The sequence below is a fragment of the Ranitomeya variabilis genome, chromosome 1 (genome assembly GCF_051348905.1).
Source record: "Ranitomeya variabilis isolate aRanVar5 chromosome 1, aRanVar5.hap1, whole genome shotgun sequence".
NCBI classification, from domain to species: Eukaryota; Metazoa; Chordata; class Amphibia; order Anura; family Dendrobatidae; genus Ranitomeya; species Ranitomeya variabilis.
This window is the reverse complement of record NC_135232.1, coordinates 354,969,283-354,988,494: the sequence shown is the minus strand read 5'-3', so window position 1 is coordinate 354,988,494 and position 19,212 is coordinate 354,969,283. Positions and strand designations below refer to the sequence as shown.

Genomic DNA, 19,212 nt, shown 5'->3' with positions numbered 1-19,212 from the left:
AAAATAAAACAAATTGGAGCTGAAATAAATTTTGTGTGAAAAAAAGTTAAATGTTCATTTTTATTTAAACATTCCAAAAACTCCTGTGAAACACCTGAAGGGTTAATAAACTTCTTGAAAAAGTGGTTTTGAGTACCTTGAGGGGTGCAGTTTTTAGAATGGTGTCACACTTGGGTATTTTCTATCATATAGACCCGTCAAAATGACTTCAAATGAGATGTGGTCCCTAAAAAAAAATGGTGTTGTAAAAATGAGAAATTGCTGGTCAACTTTTAACCCTTATAACTCCGTCACAAAAAAAAATTTTGGTTCCAAAATTGTGCTGATGTAAAGTAGACATGTGGGAAATGTTATTTATTAAGTATTTTGTGTGACATATGTCTGTGATTTAAGGGCATAAAAATTCAAAGTTGGAAAATTGCGAAATTTTCAAAATTTTCACCAAATATTCGTTTTTTTCACAAATAAACGCAAGTTATATCGAAGAAATTTTACCACTAACATGAAGTACAATATGTCACGAGAAAACAATGTCAGAATCGCAAAGATCCGTTGAAGCGTTCCAGAGTTATAACCTCATAAAGGGACAGTGGTCAGAATTGTAAAAATTGGCCCGGTCATTAACGTGCAAACCACCCTCGGGGCTTAAGGGGTTAACATGCAAACCACCCTTGGGGTAAAAGGGGTTAAGTCTCCTGTTAGCCTTCTTTTTTGCAAGCTAAACATTCCCAGATCCTTTAACCATTCCTCGTAGGACATACTTTGCCATCTGCTAAAGTATGCAGCCAATCCGCCATAGTTCCACAATAAAACGGACAGATGTTTTTGCCAATTCGAGAGGTGCTAGTGGAAATTACTCAATATTTTGGAGTGAAAAATCACTATAGAAGTCCTTTGAGTTACTGTGTCAATGTAGATAAATAAGGAATCTTTACTACAAAGTTTTTAGCCTCTAAAATGGGGATTTCAGTTTTATTGAGATGTAGCACAAAGATCATACATTCAGATTAATTTAGTAATTGATGCTAAAAGGCCATAGCACATGTATCTTCTACACTTAATGTCAACCCTTATTTCTAGGATCCAATCCAATGCTTCTACGCATTGGAAAAAGCTTTAAATACTCACACTATAACCTTTTAAAATTGCTTGAGGAGCCTATTCTTCCATATGTGTTCAATTTAGGAGAATGTGTGCATCGTGCCATTATACAGTAAGTGAGAATTCTTATAAACTAAAGTCATTATCTACATAAAACAAAGCAAAATCAACATGACTAAAAAGGTAAAAACAAATGTAAGGTTCTCCAAGACAAATATTTTAAATCTAAGGTCACACTTGTAGATAAGAACACTGAAACTTTATTAGACAGTGGTGCAAGAAGGAACGTTCACACAGATGTGACAGGAGAAAAAAAAATATATATATAGCAGCTCCACCATGTAGACGTAGTAACTGAGCTCTCGTGCTGTTAAGAATACAGCTCTTGCACAGCTGTGGTTGCGATGGTCACAGTCATTGTATTCATTGAATACTACAATATATACAGATTGTCCCAAAAAGGCAAGCGTGAAAAGCAGTTCATTTCTGTTGGTCTTTTGGAAGTGGTCTTCTGAAAAGCAGTACGTGAGGCTCTGTCGAGGAGAGAAAAGAGAGGTTAGCACTTTGGCATAATTGTGAGTCCGTATAGCAATTTCCCAGATATTAGTCTACACTTGTTACACAGCGTAATGTGATTGTTTTAGAAAGTATATCTAGATTCATGTCCAGCCAAAACTGTATTAAGGGGGGGGGGTGGTAATAAAAAAAAAAGGTAATAGTTGTAGGGATTAACTCAGGTAGGCAGTTTCTTTGGCCAAGTAGTTTTTATACAAGTGCATGAACTTTCAGCAAAACAAGAAAAAAAAAACAAAAACAAAAAACACCTTTTTCCAGCATACAAAAAAAGGGAACAAAATAAACAGTCGCCGGCTGACCAGTTCAGCTAAATGTATCTGAAATTCTATCAGAGACAAGAAGGGCTTTGGAGTCAGTAAGCCAAACCATAGACTGACTCCTCAATTTCCCTGACTCCTGAGCACTGGTCACTACTGAGCATGTACATAAAGTGCAGCACAAATTCATCTCAACTAAAAGCCGAGATCCTTAGATCAGGAACAGAACAAACATTTCATAACTTTCCCAAATTGTGAAAACATTTACAGCACATCCTGCACTGTACTACTGTACTCAATTTATTATATTTAGGAGTCGATGCATGTTATACTGACTCAGACACTGCAAAAATGGACACCAAATCCACAGCCCTGGAGACCAACACCAAGAGGTCTTCTTACCTCTTATCGGTATTCAGTACCCGCACCTGTGCTGCAATCCTGGCACTTAAAGGGAACCAGTCACCCCCAAAATCGAAGGTGAGCTAAGCCCACTGGCATCAGGGGCTTATCCACAGCATTCTGGAACGCTGTAGATAAGCCCCCGATGTATCCTGAAAGATGAGAAAGAGGTTAGATTATACTCACCTGGGCAGGCGGTCCAATGGGCGTCGCATCTTCTTACGATGACATCTTCTTGTCTTCACGCTGCGGCTCCAGCGTACTTTGTCTGCCCTGTTGAGGGCAGAGCAAAGTACTGCAGTGCGCAGGCGCCGGGAAATGTCAGAGGCCCAGCGCCTGCGCACTGCAGTACTTTGCTCTGCCCTCAACAGGGCAGACAAAGTACGCCGGAGCCGCAGCATGAAGATAAGATGTCATCGTAAGAAGATGGGAGGCCCCGGACCGCAGCGGGACCGCCCCTGGGTGAGTATAATATAACCTCTTTTTCCTCATCTTTCAGGATACATGGGGACTTATCTACAGCATTCCAGAATGCTGTAGATAAGCCCCTGATGCCGGTGGGCTTAGCTCACTTTCTATTTTGGGGGTGACAGTTTAGTCTGCAACAAATGTACTCTCTGCAGCTATTAGCAGAATCTACACACCACTCAGTTCCCCAGTGCACTGCACCAAGTGAACATACTTCCTGCTTCTAGTAAAAAAAAAACTGTGCAAACCCTGCAGTTAGAATTTACGATAACCTTGTCCTCCCTGCCATTGCTGCACAGTGCAATACCAGTGCATGTTGTATGTTACACCTGACAGTGGGTGGTTATTGCCTCACTTACCTTGCGACAACTGCAGGAGACTAGTGAGGAGACAACCGCCTGCTGTTAGCTCTAACATACAACACGCACTGTTACTACACAAGTCAGCTGCCAATCACACTGCTCAGCAAATCAGGAGCATCAGCCTGTGACACCGCCGGTGAAGGACTTCTTCTGAACAGCTGATCCATAGTTTTGGTCCAGTCAGAAGCTGCAGGAGTCTAAGGCTGCAGGCACCACACAGTGTATGGGGCAGGCGGGGAATGGACTGTGCACACAGGGGACAGCACTGTGTAGGCGATCGCTGTTCCGTAGTAGCCATGTCAGAGTAACTGTATAGGGGAAAAGCAGACAGCTGGCTGTATACATGTCTTTTGGGATGAATAGCTGCGGATGGGTGGAATTTTACCATCATGGAGGGGTGGGAGGGACTATAGACATGGGGTGCAGTGCATTGGTTTACATATGCATGGCCAGCAGGCGCACAGCTCTAAATTCTCCATGCTTACAGAACAAAAACAAGAGGAGCTACAGCAATAAAAGCTACATATCCTGAAAGGGCTGCTCAAGCCACATTTCAGGATATTATTAGTATCATACTGGGAAAAAAAAAAAAAAAAACACATTAGCTGACAAATTCCCTTTATATGTTATCGGCCGCACGGGCACACATCTTTTCGGGCACATGTGCCCGCAATAGCCGCGGGTGGAATCGTGATCCACCCACGGCTATTAACCAGTTAAATGTCATTGTCAAACCGACAGCAGCATTTAAATCACGCTTCCGGCCATTGGGCTGGAAATATGTACACTGGTGACCTCCGTCTAGCAGAGCCCATCAGGCTATGGCAAAAAATGTAAAGAGAAAAAAAAAAAAAAAAAAAAAGTAAAAAAAAGTTCAAATCACCCCCTTTCAAAATAAAATCAAACATACACATTTGGTATCACCGAGTTCAGAATCGCCCCATCAATAAAAGAAAAATAAACATGGACATGGCAAAGCCAATGGTGTTGTTCATAAGTACAACTCATCCCGCAAAAAACAAACCCTCACATGCCCATATTGACGTAAAAATTAAGTTATGGCTCTGGGAAGAAGGGGCGAAAAACAAAAGCGCATTTTAAAATTTCCAAAAAGGAAAATATACCAATGCAAAAGTTTGGGCACCCTGCATGGTTAGTACCTAGTGGTACCCCTTTTGCAAGTATCACACCTTGTAAACGCTTTGTCGCCAAGCAAGAATCTTTCAACTCGTTTGAGGGATTTTCATCTATTCTTCCTTGGTAAATTCTTCCCGTTTTGTGAGATTCCTGGGTCGTCTTGCATGCACTGCTATTTTGAGGTCTAGCCATTGATTTTTCAATGATGGTCAGATCAGAGGACTGTGAGGGCCATTGCAAAACCTTCACCTTACACCTTTTGAGGTAGTCTATTGTGGATTTTGAAGTGTTTTTTTTTAGGATCATTATCCATTTGTAGAAGCCATACTCTTTTCAACTTCAGTTTTTTTTTTTTTTTTTTTTTTTTTTACAGATGGTGTTCTGTCTTCATCAACAATTTGTTGAAATTTTATTGAATCCATTCTTGCAGTTAATAGCATGGGGAACATTTTAGAGGCAACAACCCCAAAGCATGATTGGTCCATCCCCATGCTCAGTAGTTGTCGAGATGTTATTTTCCTGAAATTCTGTGACCTTTAGCATCGTGAACACTGCTAACTGGAGCGCTCCGATAATCAGCTGTTCCGAGACACAGCTGTATGTGTCGCGGCTGTCACAGGCACAACACATGCATGGAGAAGCTTGTTTGTAGGGCCCTCCATGCATATGTTGTGCCTGTCACACAGCCGCGGCGCAGAACAGCTGATTATCGGAGCGCACCAGGTTGCTGGGTTCCCAAAGCAGTTTAATCGGTAATCGCTATAGCTTGCCAAATAAGAAAGGAGCCGAAGATTTTGCTCAACTCTAATAGGAAGCTATTCTTTGGTCTTGTAAATTTTACTCATTTATAAAAAGTAGTGCAATACAAGTGACAATACAGAAAAACAGTTATTTTTTTCTAGATGAAAATTGGACATTTTTATTGATGTGCCTATGACAATTTAGCCACTTAATGGGGTTGTACACTACTCAATGACTAAATCCCCCCCCCCAAAGTAACATCAAGTGTTTCCCCCAAAATAATACGGGTTCTTTCATTTTATGCTCTGAAAGATGGGTTACGGGTTATTTCAGGAGAGATCAAACAGCCATTACACAGTACATAGCAGGGGCACATTTATAAGATCATCTCAGCACAGGAATATTTGATTTAACACATCAACTTGTGGAACATATTACCATTCCAAGACCTATTGATTAAAATGAAATGGTTAGTGGGAAACCCCTTTAACATTGTTATAGGACATGAGCCCTGCAGCCAATTCGCAATTTCTTCACTCACCTCCTTCAGACAAAATTGACATCTGGAGGAAGTCAGAACAGCAGCAGCTCTCATTTCTTCCGGGTGTCAGTTAAATCAGAAGACAGGGAGAGTGAATTCGCTGCTGATTGTTATGTCATGCATATGTTAGGTCAGCAGCCAATGTTACACCAACCCCAGACACATATCGCTGGAACAGTGCTGGCAGAGAGTATAGTCTGTTATTTTAGACGTGGGACATATAATGATGAAGAAGCGGTTGTCAAGGTAGTGGAAAACCTCTGTAAATCCAAAAAGCGTCACTATTCAAGAGCCTTTTAATATCACCTCTGTACAAGTTTGTTTGTTTGTTTGTTTTTTTTAAACAAGTTCAAATGTGAGGATGGCATTACTAATCAAAACACACCATAATGCGTTCAGTGCTGCTAAACATTTTACAGCCATGTGATTAGACATCACCTGTATTTTAGTTTAGCTTGTGCTTGGTCCTTTCTGTTCCAAGCTTCCTGCACTTTAGATCTTAAATCATTATTTATAAAATATGACTCACCTTGTTGGACTCCGTTCTGAGGTAGCAATCGGTACTCTGGCCAGAGGTAATGACCGAGCTGACAATTTTGGTGTTGCAGAGTCGCTTGCAAATCTACTTATTTTTCTCATATATTGCTTACCTGGTTCATGGATCATGTAATGAACCCAGCCAAGGCTTTGCTGAACACCAAGTCTTCTCCACTCTTCTTCGGACATCAGATGTGTTTTTGGCACTTGCTTTGCCAACTCTTTTGGCAGCATGACATGCCTAATAAAAAAATAAAAATCAGAGTCAACTTTTTGGAAATCCACTTGTAGAAACGACTGAGGAAGCAACTTGGTAATCAAATTCACACTTCTACAGAAGCCTCAACTGAAGACTGCTGTTTTTTTTTTGTTTTTGTTTTTTACCGACAACTTGTATTCTCTAAATGAACCAAAACAGAGACTTACGTAGTATACCTTGTAAATTAGTTATATAGACATCCCTGGCCATTGTGGTCTTCTGGTCTAGGTGGCAGGCCATACAGAGATAGTCAATCACTTAGGGTACTGTCACACTAAACGATTTACCAACGATCACGACCAGCGATACGACCTGGCCGTGATCGTTGGTAAGTGGTTGTGTGGTCGCTGGGGAGCTGTCACACAGTCAGCTCTACAGCGACCAACGATGCCGAAGTCCCCGGGTAACCAGGGTAAACATCGGGTTACTAAGCGCAGGGCCGCGCTTAGTAACCCGATGTTTACCGTGGTTACCAGCATAAACGTAAAAAAAAAAACACAGTACATACTTACATTCCGGTGTCTGTCCCCCGGCGTTCTGCTTCTCTCCACTGTCTGTGCCAGCCGGAAAGCACAGCGGTGACGTCACCGCTGTGCTCGCTTTCCGGCCGGCGCTCACAGTGCAGAGAAGCAGAACGTCGGGGGACAGACACCGGAATGTGAGTATGTACGTTTTTTTTTTTTTTTTTTTACTTTTACGCTGGTAACCACGGTAAACATCGGGTTACTAAGCGCGGCCCTGCGCTTAGTAACCCGATGTTTACCCTGGTTACAAGCGAACGCATCGCTGGATCGGTGTCACACACAACGATCCAGCGATGACAGCGGGAGATCCAGCGACGAAAGAAAGTTCCAAACGATCTGCTACGACGTACGATTCTCAGCAGGGTCCCTGATCGCTGCTGCGTGTCAGACACAGCGATATCGTATGGATATCGCTGGAACGTCACGGATCGTACCGTCGTAGCGATCAAAGTGCCAATGTGTGACAGTACCCTTAGGACCACCCCCTGACTGCTAATCCCAGAATAAGCAGAGATTTCAGTGGATAAAACACAAGTTATACTGAGTCTTTTCCTACCAACCATTTGACTCTGCTTCTGCTGTATAACACATTGCATGTTCCTTTTATATTTAGAATTGAGAGTCCTCAGTGGTTGATACATTTTAATGGCTAACTGAAAAGATGGTAACAAATTGCAAGCTTTCGAGACTACATACGTCTCTTCATCAGGCAAAGACTAAAACAAATTCTGAAGAATCACATATTTATGCACAACATAGTATAGAGAAAAAAAAAAAAGAGGGGAAAAATGTTCCTTTTATATCACTTAACCAACTGATCATTTTACGTTTGTAGTTTCAGCCCCACCAATGTCCAGATTTCAGTCCATGTGAAACATGCTTGCTCTGACGAGACCATTATTTCCTCGGTGTGGTGTCAGCACGCAACTACAGCTACAATTAACTCCTTTCCAACATGGTCCATAATACGTGCCTGCGCCCCTGGTACTTCTTGACGCAGACCATTACAGCCACGCAATTGTGGGCACACACAGGCTGTGCGCACGATCGCAACTGGGTGTCAGCTGATACCCAGGCACTAAGTGCCAGGAGGGATCCCGCACCGCTCCCGGCACTTTAACCCCTTAAATGTTGCAATAAAACTCGATTGCAGCATTTCGGGAGCAAGCAGAGGGAAGACAGCACCTCTGCTCTTGGATCGGAGACCCCGCAGCGTCATTACGGGTCCCTATCGTTGCCATGGTGACCCAATGTCGTCATGACGACATCCTGGTCACCAGAACTAGTGAAGCTGCTAGATCATGCTCAGAGCAGTCAGCTCTACACTTACAAAGCTGATTGTTTGCATAGCATAGAGAAGCTGCTGCATCCCCATGCTATATAAGGGATCACCCTGCAAAAAATGATAGTCCCATAGTGGGACAAAGTAATAAAGTTAACATTTTTTTAACCCCTTTCCGACGTTGTACACAATAGTACGCCCAAGTTTAAATCCCTCCCTTTGATGTGGGCTCCGACACTGTGCCCACATCTTTCCAGGCACATGTCAGCTGTTCAAAAATTGAGCTGACATGTGCCTCTAACAGCCGTGAGTGGAATCACAATCCACCTGCGTCCTTTAACCTGTTAAATGCCACTGTCAATCTCGGACAGTGGCATTTAACTCATTACATTATCACATGGCAGAGAGTTCCATAGTCTCACTGCTCTTACAGTAAAGAATCCGCGTCTGTTATTATGCTTAAACCCTCTTTCCTCCAGACGTAGAGGATGCCCCCTTGTCCCTGTCTCAGGTCTATGATTAAAAAGATCATCAGAAAGGTCTTTGTACTGTCCCCTCATTTATACATTAAAATAAGATCACCCCTTAGTCTTCGTTTTTCCAAACTAAATAGCCCCAAGTGTAATAACCTATCTTGGTATTGCAGACCCCCCAGTCCTCTAATAACCTTGGTCGCTCTTCTCTGCACCCGCTCCAGTTCAGCTATGTCTTTCTTATACACCGGAGACCAGAACTGTGGTCGAACCATTGACTTGTATAGAGGTAAAATTATGTTCTCCTCATGAGCATCTATGCCTCTTTTAATGCATCCCATTATTTTTTTTGCCTTTGTAGCAGCTGCCTGACACTGGCCACTTAATATGAGTTTGTCATCCACCCATACACCCAGGTCTTTCATTAACGGTTTTGCCCAGAGTTTTAGAATTAAGCACATAGTATAGTATACATCTTATTACTTCTACCCAAGTACATGACCTTACATTTATCCCCATTAAAGCTCATTTGCCATTTATCAGCCCAAGCTTCTAGTTTACATAAATCATCCTGGTAATATAAAATTTTGCCCCATTCAAAATAAAACAAAAAGAAAAAAAAGAAAAAATAAATACACACATTTGGCATTGCAGTGGTCAGAATCGCCCGATCAATCAATGAAAAAAAAATTATATATATATATTTATTTTTTTAGAGAGAAAAAATGCCGCCAAAATTACATATTTTTTTGGTCGCCGCTGCATTGCAATAAAATGCAATAATGGAGATCAAAATGTCATATCTACACCAAAATGGTATCCATAAAAATATCAGCTCGTCGCACAAAAAACATGCCCTCACAAAGCCCCACATCACGAAAAATGGAGATGCTACAGGTCTCTGAAAATGGCGCTTTTTTAACCAGTTTGAATTTTTTTCCACCACTTAAATAAAAAAAGAACCTAGACATGTTTGGTGTCTATGAACTTGTAATGACCTGGAAAATCATAATGGCAAGTCAGTTTTAGCATTTAGTGAACATAGTAAAAAAAACAAAAAACAAAAACAAACAAAACAGTGGAATTGCACTTTTTTCACTTTTTTGCAATTTCACTGCACTTGGAATTTTTTTCCCCCTTTTCTAGTACACGGTAAGTTAAAAACAATGGTGTTGTTCAAAAGTACAACTTGTCCCATAAAAAACAAGTCCTCACATGGCCATTTTGACCGAAAAAGAAAAAAAGTTATGGCTCTTGGAAGAAGAGGAGCAAAAAATGAATACCTCAGGTCATGAAGGGGTTAAATAATTGTAAAAATATTAACCCCTTCCCGACCTGTGACGCCACGTAGGCGTCATGAAAGTCGGTGCCAATCCGACCTATGACGCCTATGTGGCGTCATGGAATGATCGCGTCCCTGCAGATCGGGTGAAAGGGTTAACTCCAATTTCACCCGATCTGCAGGGACAGGGGGAGTGGTGCTTCAGCCCAGGGGGGGCGGCTTCACCCCCTCGTGGCTACGATCGCTCTGATTGGCTGTTGCACTTTCAACAGCCAATCAGAGCAATTCGTAATATTTCACCTATAAAAAGTGGTGAAATATTACAATCCAGCCATGGCCGATGCTGCAATATCATCGGCCATAGCTGGAAACCCTGATGCGCCCCCCCACCGCCACCGATCGCATCCCCAGTCCTCCGTTCTGTCCCTTAGTCCCCTCCGTCCGCCTGCCCGCTCCCCCCGTGCTCCGATCCACCCCCGTGCTCCGATCCCCCCCCCCCCCATACTTACCGAGCCTCCCGGAGTCCGTCCGTCTTCTCCATGGGCGCCGCCATCTTCCAAAATGGCGGGCGCATGCGCAGTGCGCCCGCCGAATCTGCCGGCCGGCAGATTAGTTACAGGTGTATTTTGATCACTGTGATAAACTTAGCATTAGGGTTAGAATTAGGCTATGTGCACACGGTGCAGAGTTGGCTGCGGTTCCGCGGATTGGCCGCTGCGGATTCGTAGCAGTTTTCCATCAGGTTTACAGTAACATGTAAACCTATGGATAACCAAATCTGCTGTGCCCATGGTGCGGAAAATATAGCGCGGAAACGCTGTGCTGTATTTTCCGCAGCATGTCAATTCTTTGTGCGGATTCCGCAGCGTTTTACACCTGTTCTTCAATAGGAATCCGCAGCTGAAATCCGCACAAAAAACACTGGAAATCCGGGGTAAATCCGCAGGTAAAACGCAGTGCCTTTTACCTGCGGATTTTTAAAAAATGGTGCAGAAAAATCTCACACGAATCCGCAACGTGGGCACATAGCCTTAGGGTTAGGGTTGGAATTAGAGTTAGGGTTGGAATTAGGGCTAGGATTGGAATTAGGGTTAAGACTAGGCCTGTGGTTAGGGTTATGGGTGTGTTGGGGTTAGGGGTGTGTTGGGGTTAGGGTTGTGATTAGGGTCATGGCTAGAGATGGGATTAGGGTTAGGGGTGTGTTGGGGTGAGTGTTGGGAGTTAGAATTGAGGGGCTTCCACTTTTTAGGCACATCAGGGGTCTCCAAACGCAACATGGCGCCACCATTGATTCCAGCCAATCTTGCGTTCAAAAAGTCAAATGGTGCTCCCTCCCTTCCGAGCCCCGACATGCGCCCAATTAGTGGTTTACCCCCACATATGGGGTATCAGTGTACTCAGGACAAACTGGGCAACAATTATTGGGGTCCAATTTCTCCTGTTACCCTTGAAAAAATAAAAATTGCTTGCTAAAACATAATTTTAGAGGAATGAAAAATTATTTTTTTTATTTTCACAGCTCTGCGTTATAAACTTCTGTGAAGCACTTGGGGGTTTAAAGTGGTCATCGCACATCTAGATTAGACCTCCCATGGAACTAGTTTCCAAAATGGGGTCACATGTGGGGGAGCTCCAATGTTTAGGCACACAGGGGCTCTCCAAACGCGACATGGTGTCCGCTAACGATTGGAGCTAATTTTTCATTCAAAAAGTCAAATGGCGCTCCTTCCCTTCCGAGCCCTGCCGTGTGCCCAAACAGTGATTTACCCCCACATGTGATGCATCAGTGTACTCAGGAGAAATTGCCCATTAAATTTTAGGATCCATTTTATCCTGTTGCCCATGTGGAAATGAACAAATTGAGGCTAAAAGAAATTTTTTGTGAAAAAAAAAGTACTTTTTCATTTTTACGGATCAATTTGTGAAGCACCTGGGGGTTCAAAGTGCTCACTATGCATCTAGATGAGCTCCTTGGGGGGTCTAGTTTCCAAAATGGGGTCAGTTGTGGGGGAGTTCCAATGTTTAGGCACACAGGGGCTCTCCAAACGCGACACGGAGTCCGCTAAAGATTGGAGCCAATTTTTCATTGAAAAAGTCAAATGGCGCTCCTTCCGAGCCCTGTCGTGCGCCCAAACAGTGGTTCCCCCCACATATGGGGTATCAGCGTACTCAGGACAAATTGTACAATAACTTTTGGGGTCCAGTTTCTCTTTTTACCCTTGGGAAAAAAAAAAATTTGTTGATAAAACATCATTTTTGTGACTAAAAAGTTAAATGTTCATTTTTTCCTTCCATGTTGCTTCTGCTGCTGTGAAGCACCTGAAGGGTTAATAAACTTCTTGAATGTGGTTTTGAGCACCTTGAGGGGTGCAGTTTTTAGAATGGTGTCACTTTTGGGTATTTTCAGCCATATAGACCCCTCAAACTGACTTCAAAAGTGAGGTGGTCCCTAAAAAAAATGGTTTTGTAAATTTCTTTGTAAAAATGAGAAATTGCTGGTCAAATTTTAACCCTTATAACTTCCTAGCAAAAAAAATCTTGTTTCCAAAATTGTGCTGATGTAAAGTAGACATGTGGGTAATGTTATTTATTAACTATTTTGTGTCACATAACTCTCGTTTATCAGAATAAAAATTCAAAATTTGAAAATTGCAAAATTTTCAAAATTTTAGCCAAATTTGCATTTTTTTCACAAATAAACGCAAAAATGATCGACCTAAATATACCACCAACATGAAGCCCAATATATCACGAAAAAACAATCTCAGAACCGCTAGGATCCGTTGAAGCGTTCCTGAGTTATTACCTCATAAAGGGACACTGGTCAGAATTGCAAAAAACGGCCAGGTCATTAAGGTCAAAATAGGCTGGGTCATTAAGGGGTTAAAAAACCCAAAAACTAAATATATTGTACCCATAAATACTTGTATGAAAAACAAAAATGAGAGTACACATTTAGTATCGCTGCTTCTGGAGCAGCCCGACCTTTAAAATTATCCCACTAGTTAACCCCTTTAGTGAACACCATAAAAGAAAAAAAAAAAAAAGGCAAAAAAAACAAATGGTTTATCATAGTGCTGAACTAAAAAGTTGAATAAAATGCAATCAAAAAAACTGAAATAAGCATGGTACCACTGAAAAGGTCCTTTTGTCCTGTAAAAAAAACAAGCTGCCACACAGCTCCATCAGCGGAAAAATAAAAAAAAAAGTTATAGCTCTCAGAATAAAGCGATGCAAAAATAATAATTTTCTCCATAAAATAGCTTTTATTGTGTGAAAGTGCCAGAATACATATACATATATATATATATATATACACACACACACACACACACACAATATTGCTGTAACAGTACTGACCCAAAGAGTAAAACTGCCTTATCAATTTTTGCCACACGCCAAATGACATAAAAGCCCCCTCCAAAAAAATTCCTAAAGTGCTGGTTTTTGTTCATTCTGCCTCCCAAAAATCAGAATGGAAAGCGAGTTAAAAATGTCATGTGTCTGAAAATGGTACCAATACACTGTGTTCCAAATTATTATGCAAATTGGATTAAGTGTCATAAATATTTAATTGTTTTGTTTTTCAAATAAGCTCGTGGATGGTATTGTGTCTCAGGGCTCAAAGGATCACTGAAATCAATCTTAAACACATGTGATAAGTGGTTTTCCAGGTGATTCTAATTAAAGAAAAACTACTTAAAAATGATGTTCCACATTATTAAGCAGGTCACAGTTTTCAAGTAACATGGGAAAGAAAAAGGATCTCTCTGCTGCCAAAAAGCATCAAATAGTGCAATGCCTTGGTGAAGGGATGAAAACATTAGAAATTTCCCGAAAACTTAAGCGTGATCATCGTACTGTTAAGAGATTTGTGGCTGTATCTAAGCACAGATGTGTTTGTGCTGATAAAGTAGAATAAACTTTGGCACTCAACTTTCAGTAATATGCAAGTTTTATTGGCAGCCACTTGTACAGACGTTTCGGTCAGTGATCTTGACCTTCTTCAGTGTACTTATTATTTGAAAGCACTGTGAGTATGTGGCTCAAGATTTGAATATGGTCCTAACATGGATCCCGTGTGATAGTTCTGGTCAGGATATTATATTAGAAAGGGTCAAGTAATGGTACTCCTCATCGGGGATGTGGGATATGTCCGTAAAGTCCTAGTCAGGAAAGTATGATGAAGAGGGTTGAATAGAAGTACTCCTCTTCGAGGTTGAAAAGTATATCGTATGTAGATATAGGATAAAGTATGGATCCGAGAGTGGACCAGACTGAAGTCCCTGCCAGGGAGTAGCAGAAGTATGCGCCCGGAGAGTGGCCGAAGTATGCACCAGGAACGCGGTGTCCACCTGTTCTAGGAACATTTGCGCTCCAGGAGGCAAATAGCGCTCCGTTCCTCCCAAGTCTCTCCGTATGTCTAAGTAGTACTGTACAGCCACATATGGGGTATTGCCACATTCAGCAGAAAGTGGGACAAGTTATGGTGCCATTTTTACCCACTTCTTGCATGAAAATGCAAAATCTGGAGCTAAAAACTAAATTTTGGTGGTAAAAATGAATTGATTGGGGAGTGTAGTTTGTAAAATGAGTTCACATACAGGGGTTTGTGTTCTGGCACCTCATGGGCTCTGCCAATGTGACATGGCACCCTCAAACCATCACAGCTTTGCACTGTGAAACAAAAGTAGTATTCCCCCACATATGGGGTATCGCCGTACTCAGGAGAAATTGCACAAGCTGTATGGTGCAAATTCTCCTATTACTCTTATGAAAATGCAAAATTTGGGGCCAAAATAACATGTTTGTGGAGAAAATTGATTTTTTTTAATTTCACGGCTCAACGTTATGAAGCACCTGAGAGTTCAATATGCTCACCACACATCTAGATCAGATCCCTGAGGGGTCTAGTTTCCAAAATGGTGTCACTTGTGGAGGGTTTCCACTATTTAGTCACATCAGGAGCTCTCCAAAGGCTTCCGCCAATTGTTCCAGCAAATTTTGCATTCAAAAAGTCAAATGGTGCTCCTTCTCTTCCGAGCTCTGCAGTGCGCCCAAACAGTGGTTTTCTTCCTCATATGGTGTATCGGCATGCTCAGGAGAAATTATACAACAAATTTTGAGGTCCATTTTTCTATGTTACCCTTGTCAAAATAAATCAATTTGGATCTGAGGCGCAGGACGAAGACCAGCAACACCCCTCGGACCGGATCGCCCTACAGGTGAGTATAATAAGTTATTTTTCTTCTCGTACAGGTCCGGTCGGGGGCAGATATATAGCATTATAGAATGCTGTATATCAGCCCCAAAAGGTGGTGGCCTCACTTCATGTCTGCCAAAACTTGTGACCGCTTCGCTTTAAGGGGGCTGGTTGTCAGGCTAAGTTGAATAGCTAAACCAACCCCATTTGTCTCAGCCATGACAGAGATGGGAGTTTAGCTATTGAAATGAGTCAGCCAAGTCAACCACGTTCATACACAGCAGTGGTCATGTGTTGACAAGAGGCGGAAACTCTCTTCTGTGTGAAACGCTGAAATCATAAGTTTAATTTGCAAGTGGTGTCATTTGCATCTTAAGAAAAAAAAAAAAAAAAACACACTACTTTCAAGAACATTACACATTTTCAAAAGATTGCCTGCCTCCCCCCCCCCCCAAAAAAAAAAAAAAAACCACACGTACCACTATACTAAAATGTTCCCTCTATAGAAATTCCTAAAGGGGCCTCTTATCCATCCTCATCCCAAATGGAGAGTTACCCTTTCGAATGCCGTTCTGCCATTACAGAAATCTGCAGTGACATCCATTAGGCCATGTTCACACTTTGCGGCGTCCCTCTGCGGGTTCTCCCGCCGCGGAATTGATAAATCTGCAGGGCAAAACCGCTGCGGTTATCCCTGCAGATTTATCGCGGTTTGTTCCGCGGTTTCCGCTGCGGGATTACTCCTATACTATTGATGCTGCATATGCAGCAATATGCAGCATCAATAGTAATGTTAAAAATAATAAAAATTGGTTATACTCACCCTCCGATGTCCGGATCTCCTGGGCGCTGCACGCGGCGCTCCGGTTCCAAAGACGCTGTGCCGAGAAGGACCTTCGTGACGTCACGGTCATGTGACCCGGGCGTCATCACGGTCATGTGACCGCGACGTCACCGCAGGTCCTGTTCGCACAGCAACTCTGACTGGCCAGCCGCGTGCAGCGCTGAGAGGTGAGTATAACATGATTTTTTATTTTTATTCTTTTTTTTACCCCAAATATGGTTCCCAGGGCCTGGAGGAGAGTCTCCTCTCCTCCACCCCGGGTACCACCCGCACATTAACCGCTTACTTCCCGCAACATGGGCACAGCCCCATGCGGGAAGTAAGCGGTTCAATGCATTCCTATGGGTGCAGAATCGCAGCGATTCTGCACAAAGTGACATGCTGCGGGTTTTAAACCGCTGCGTTTCTGCGCGGTTTTTCCCGCAGCATGTGCACAGCGGTTTGCGGTTTCCATAGGGTTTACATGTAAATGGAAGCGCTATGGAAACTGCTGCGGAACCGCAGCATCAAAATCGCCGCGGTTCCGCGGTAAAAACCGCAAAGTGTGAACATGGCCTTAAAGGCACTGTGTGCTGCAGGGAATTCGCTGCTTTCTGAGATGGGATCGGGGGGGTACGCATGAGTTATACATACTCCTAGGCAGAACCAGTCTAGCAGGCGCAGCGTTGTGAGGAGCCACGCACTCGTATGGAGCAAGGCCAAGCATAACGCATACATACCGGAGGGGTGCCGGCTCAGAAACTGGCAAATCCCAGCAGTGCCCACTGCGTTCATGTGGGGCAGTCTCTGTGACTGCACTTATGAATCCTCCACCCCGGATGAATCACATGCATCTGGAGGAAGTCAGAGCAAAGGCTGCCCTCTCACTTCTTCCGGATGTATGTTATTAATCTTAATGAGGGAAGCGTGAGGCCAGCACTGATCGGCTGAAGGGATTGTGTGGCATTTACAATGCACGCAAACCCTAGAAAAGCCAGTGCAGACGCCACAGAAGATCATAGGTGTTATTTTACAAGGGGGAAACAGGGATTGAAAAGGGTTTGTCATAGTAGCAGACAACCCCTTTAATGAGGCCTTGCATAAAAGCAAATTCATTCAAAGTTATAGGAACCCCACACACAGCAGGATGAAAAGGAAAACATCTGACTCTGACATGAACAAAACTGACATTTTCCTTTACATTGAAAGTCAAATCAAGCAAGTAAGGCTAGCTTCATACTGGCGTTCAGCGACTCGTGCCAACCTACCCCGGCCAGGGTCACAGCGCGCTGAGGTTCCCTTCCGAATTTAGGAAAAGTAGGATTTCAACAGGACCCCAGATAGCGCCAGTCACTATGAGGCCAACAGTCACATTGGCCATCGTGTGGCCTCCGTCCCAGCAGCGCTGATCTGACAGGTGGGGTGCAGGATAGTAGCGCCCTCGCCCCATAATAGGCTGTTGGGAGTTTCCGCCGTCTGCTGAGCGCACAGTACGCGTGTGTGAACCTGGCTCAACAGAAAGATGAGGAAAAAGGGAACATCCTGCCATTCACTAGAATTGGGGGTATCTGGCGTCCAGTCGTCCTAATAAACAGCACATTACGGTCACTCTGTGGTAGAAGGTCTTTGAGAATGTTCCTAAAACACAAAGCACCTGTAGGCTCTGTTCACACTGACACGCCCGCTTACAGACAACGCACACAAACCGCATAGCATATCTAATCCGCCAGGGGTCAGTCACAGCAGCTCCGCGCCACTTCCCGCGGGCTGCACGGAGCAGTGGGAGCCTCCATATTGGCCGCCTCAGCGCAGACAGCAGGCGGGAAGCGGCCGTCTCCTCCCGGGCCCGCACGCCCCGCTCTCACCTGTACTCGTACTTCTCGTCCGTGTACTTGTCGGAGTAGTAGATATTCTTGAATGACATGGTTCTGACAGCGGCAGCCAACGCCACGCGACCCGCTACTGTGAATGGCGACCGCCAAGTGAAACGGTTTATTTTACGTAACTACCTCACAGTTCGCGTTTTGAATTACGCAGCGGTCTTCTGTAATTGGTCCATAAGGAAGAGACGTACAGCCAATCACTGGTTACGCTATTAGTTTCGCGAAACCGTCGGGAAACAGCAGCTGACCAATCGGAGTGCTGTTGCTAAGGCTCCTCTGTGAAGCGAACAAGACGCAGGTGGGCGGAGCCGCAGGGAAAGTTTTCGATGACGCAATGAGACGGATGTAGGCGGAGAAGCTTCAAAAGCTACGGCTGTTGTGACCCGCCTCAGTGCTCACGGTTCAGTGCAGTGTGTGACACTGTGACGCATGTGTGCTGCCGGTAGGAGCGGGGTTTGTGTCCAGGACAAGTGACCTCCGCTTATAACAGAACCGACTTTAGGCGGGAACCGCTCGTTTTATAGCTGTTATAAAAATGGGTCTTTATGATGAACGCTAGAGGGCAGTAGTAACGGTGCTTGAATGAAGACTTAGGAAACGTTCACATGGTGTAGAAATTTGTTGTGTCTCCTTTGGGTCAAATGTGTGGTTACTGCCTACATATATACGGTATAGTGTGTACACCAGCGGTGAGCAACAAGGAAATGGAGGCGCAGACCTCTATAGTAAAGGTACTGGCTCAGTAAGACCTCGGAGCACTCCCATAGGTAGGAAATGGAGGCGCAGACCTCTATAGTAAAGGTACTGTCTCAGTAAGACCTCGGAGCACTCCCATAGGTAGGAAATGGAGGTGCAGACCTCTATAGTAAAGGTACTGTCTCAGTAAGACCTCGGAGCACTCCCATAGGTAGGAAATGGAGGTGCAGACCTCTATAGTAAAGGTACTGGCTCAGTAAGACCTCGGAGCACTCCCATAGGTAGGAAATGGAGGCGCAGACCTCTATAGTAAAGGTACTGGCTCAGTAAGACCTCGGAGCACTCCCATAGGTAGGAAGTGGACGCGCAGACCTCTATAGTAAAGGTACTGGCTCAGTAAGACCTCGGAGCACTCCCATAGGTAGGAAATGGAGGTGCACACCTCTATAGTAAAGGTACTGGCTCAGTAAGACCTCGGAGCACTCCCATAGGTAGGAAATGGAGGTGCAGACCTCTATAGTAAAGGTACTGGCTCAGTAAGACCTCGGAGCACTCCCATAGGTAGGAAGTGGAGGCGCAGACCTCTATAGTAAAGGTACTGGCTCAGTAAGACCTCGGAGCACTCCTATAGGTAGGAAGTGGAGGCACAGACCTCTATAGTAAAG

The 19,212-nt window shown here is 43.8% G+C and overlaps 1 protein-coding gene across 1 annotated transcript; it reads right to left on the bottom strand.

The window, feature by feature from the left end:
- Positions 1-930: 930 nt before the first annotated feature.
- Positions 931-18,189, bottom strand: CKS2 (CDC28 protein kinase regulatory subunit 2). The gene is made up of 3 exons (XM_077299836.1): positions 17,834-18,189; positions 6,236-6,363; positions 931-1,634 (listed from the first exon to the last, which is right to left on the bottom strand). The coding sequence occupies exons 1-3, from the start codon at positions 17,890-17,892 to the stop codon at positions 1,582-1,584; spliced, it is 240 nt and encodes a 79-aa protein (XP_077155951.1). The 5' UTR covers positions 17,893-18,189; the 3' UTR covers positions 931-1,581.
- Positions 18,190-19,212: the final 1,023 nt, after the last annotated feature.

Coding starts and splice junctions, on each gene's coding strand:
- CKS2 (XM_077299836.1), bottom strand. CDS start 17,892: ATGTCATTCAAGAATATCTACTACTCCGACAAGTACACGGACGAGAAG. Junction 6,364..17,833: donor GACGAGAAGTACGAGTACAG/GTGAGAGCGGGG, acceptor TTTTTTTATTAG/GCATGTCATGCTGCCAAAAG. Junction 1,635..6,235: donor TTACATGATCCATGAACCAG/GTAAGCAATATA, acceptor TCTCCTCGACAG/AGCCTCACGTACTGCTTTTC.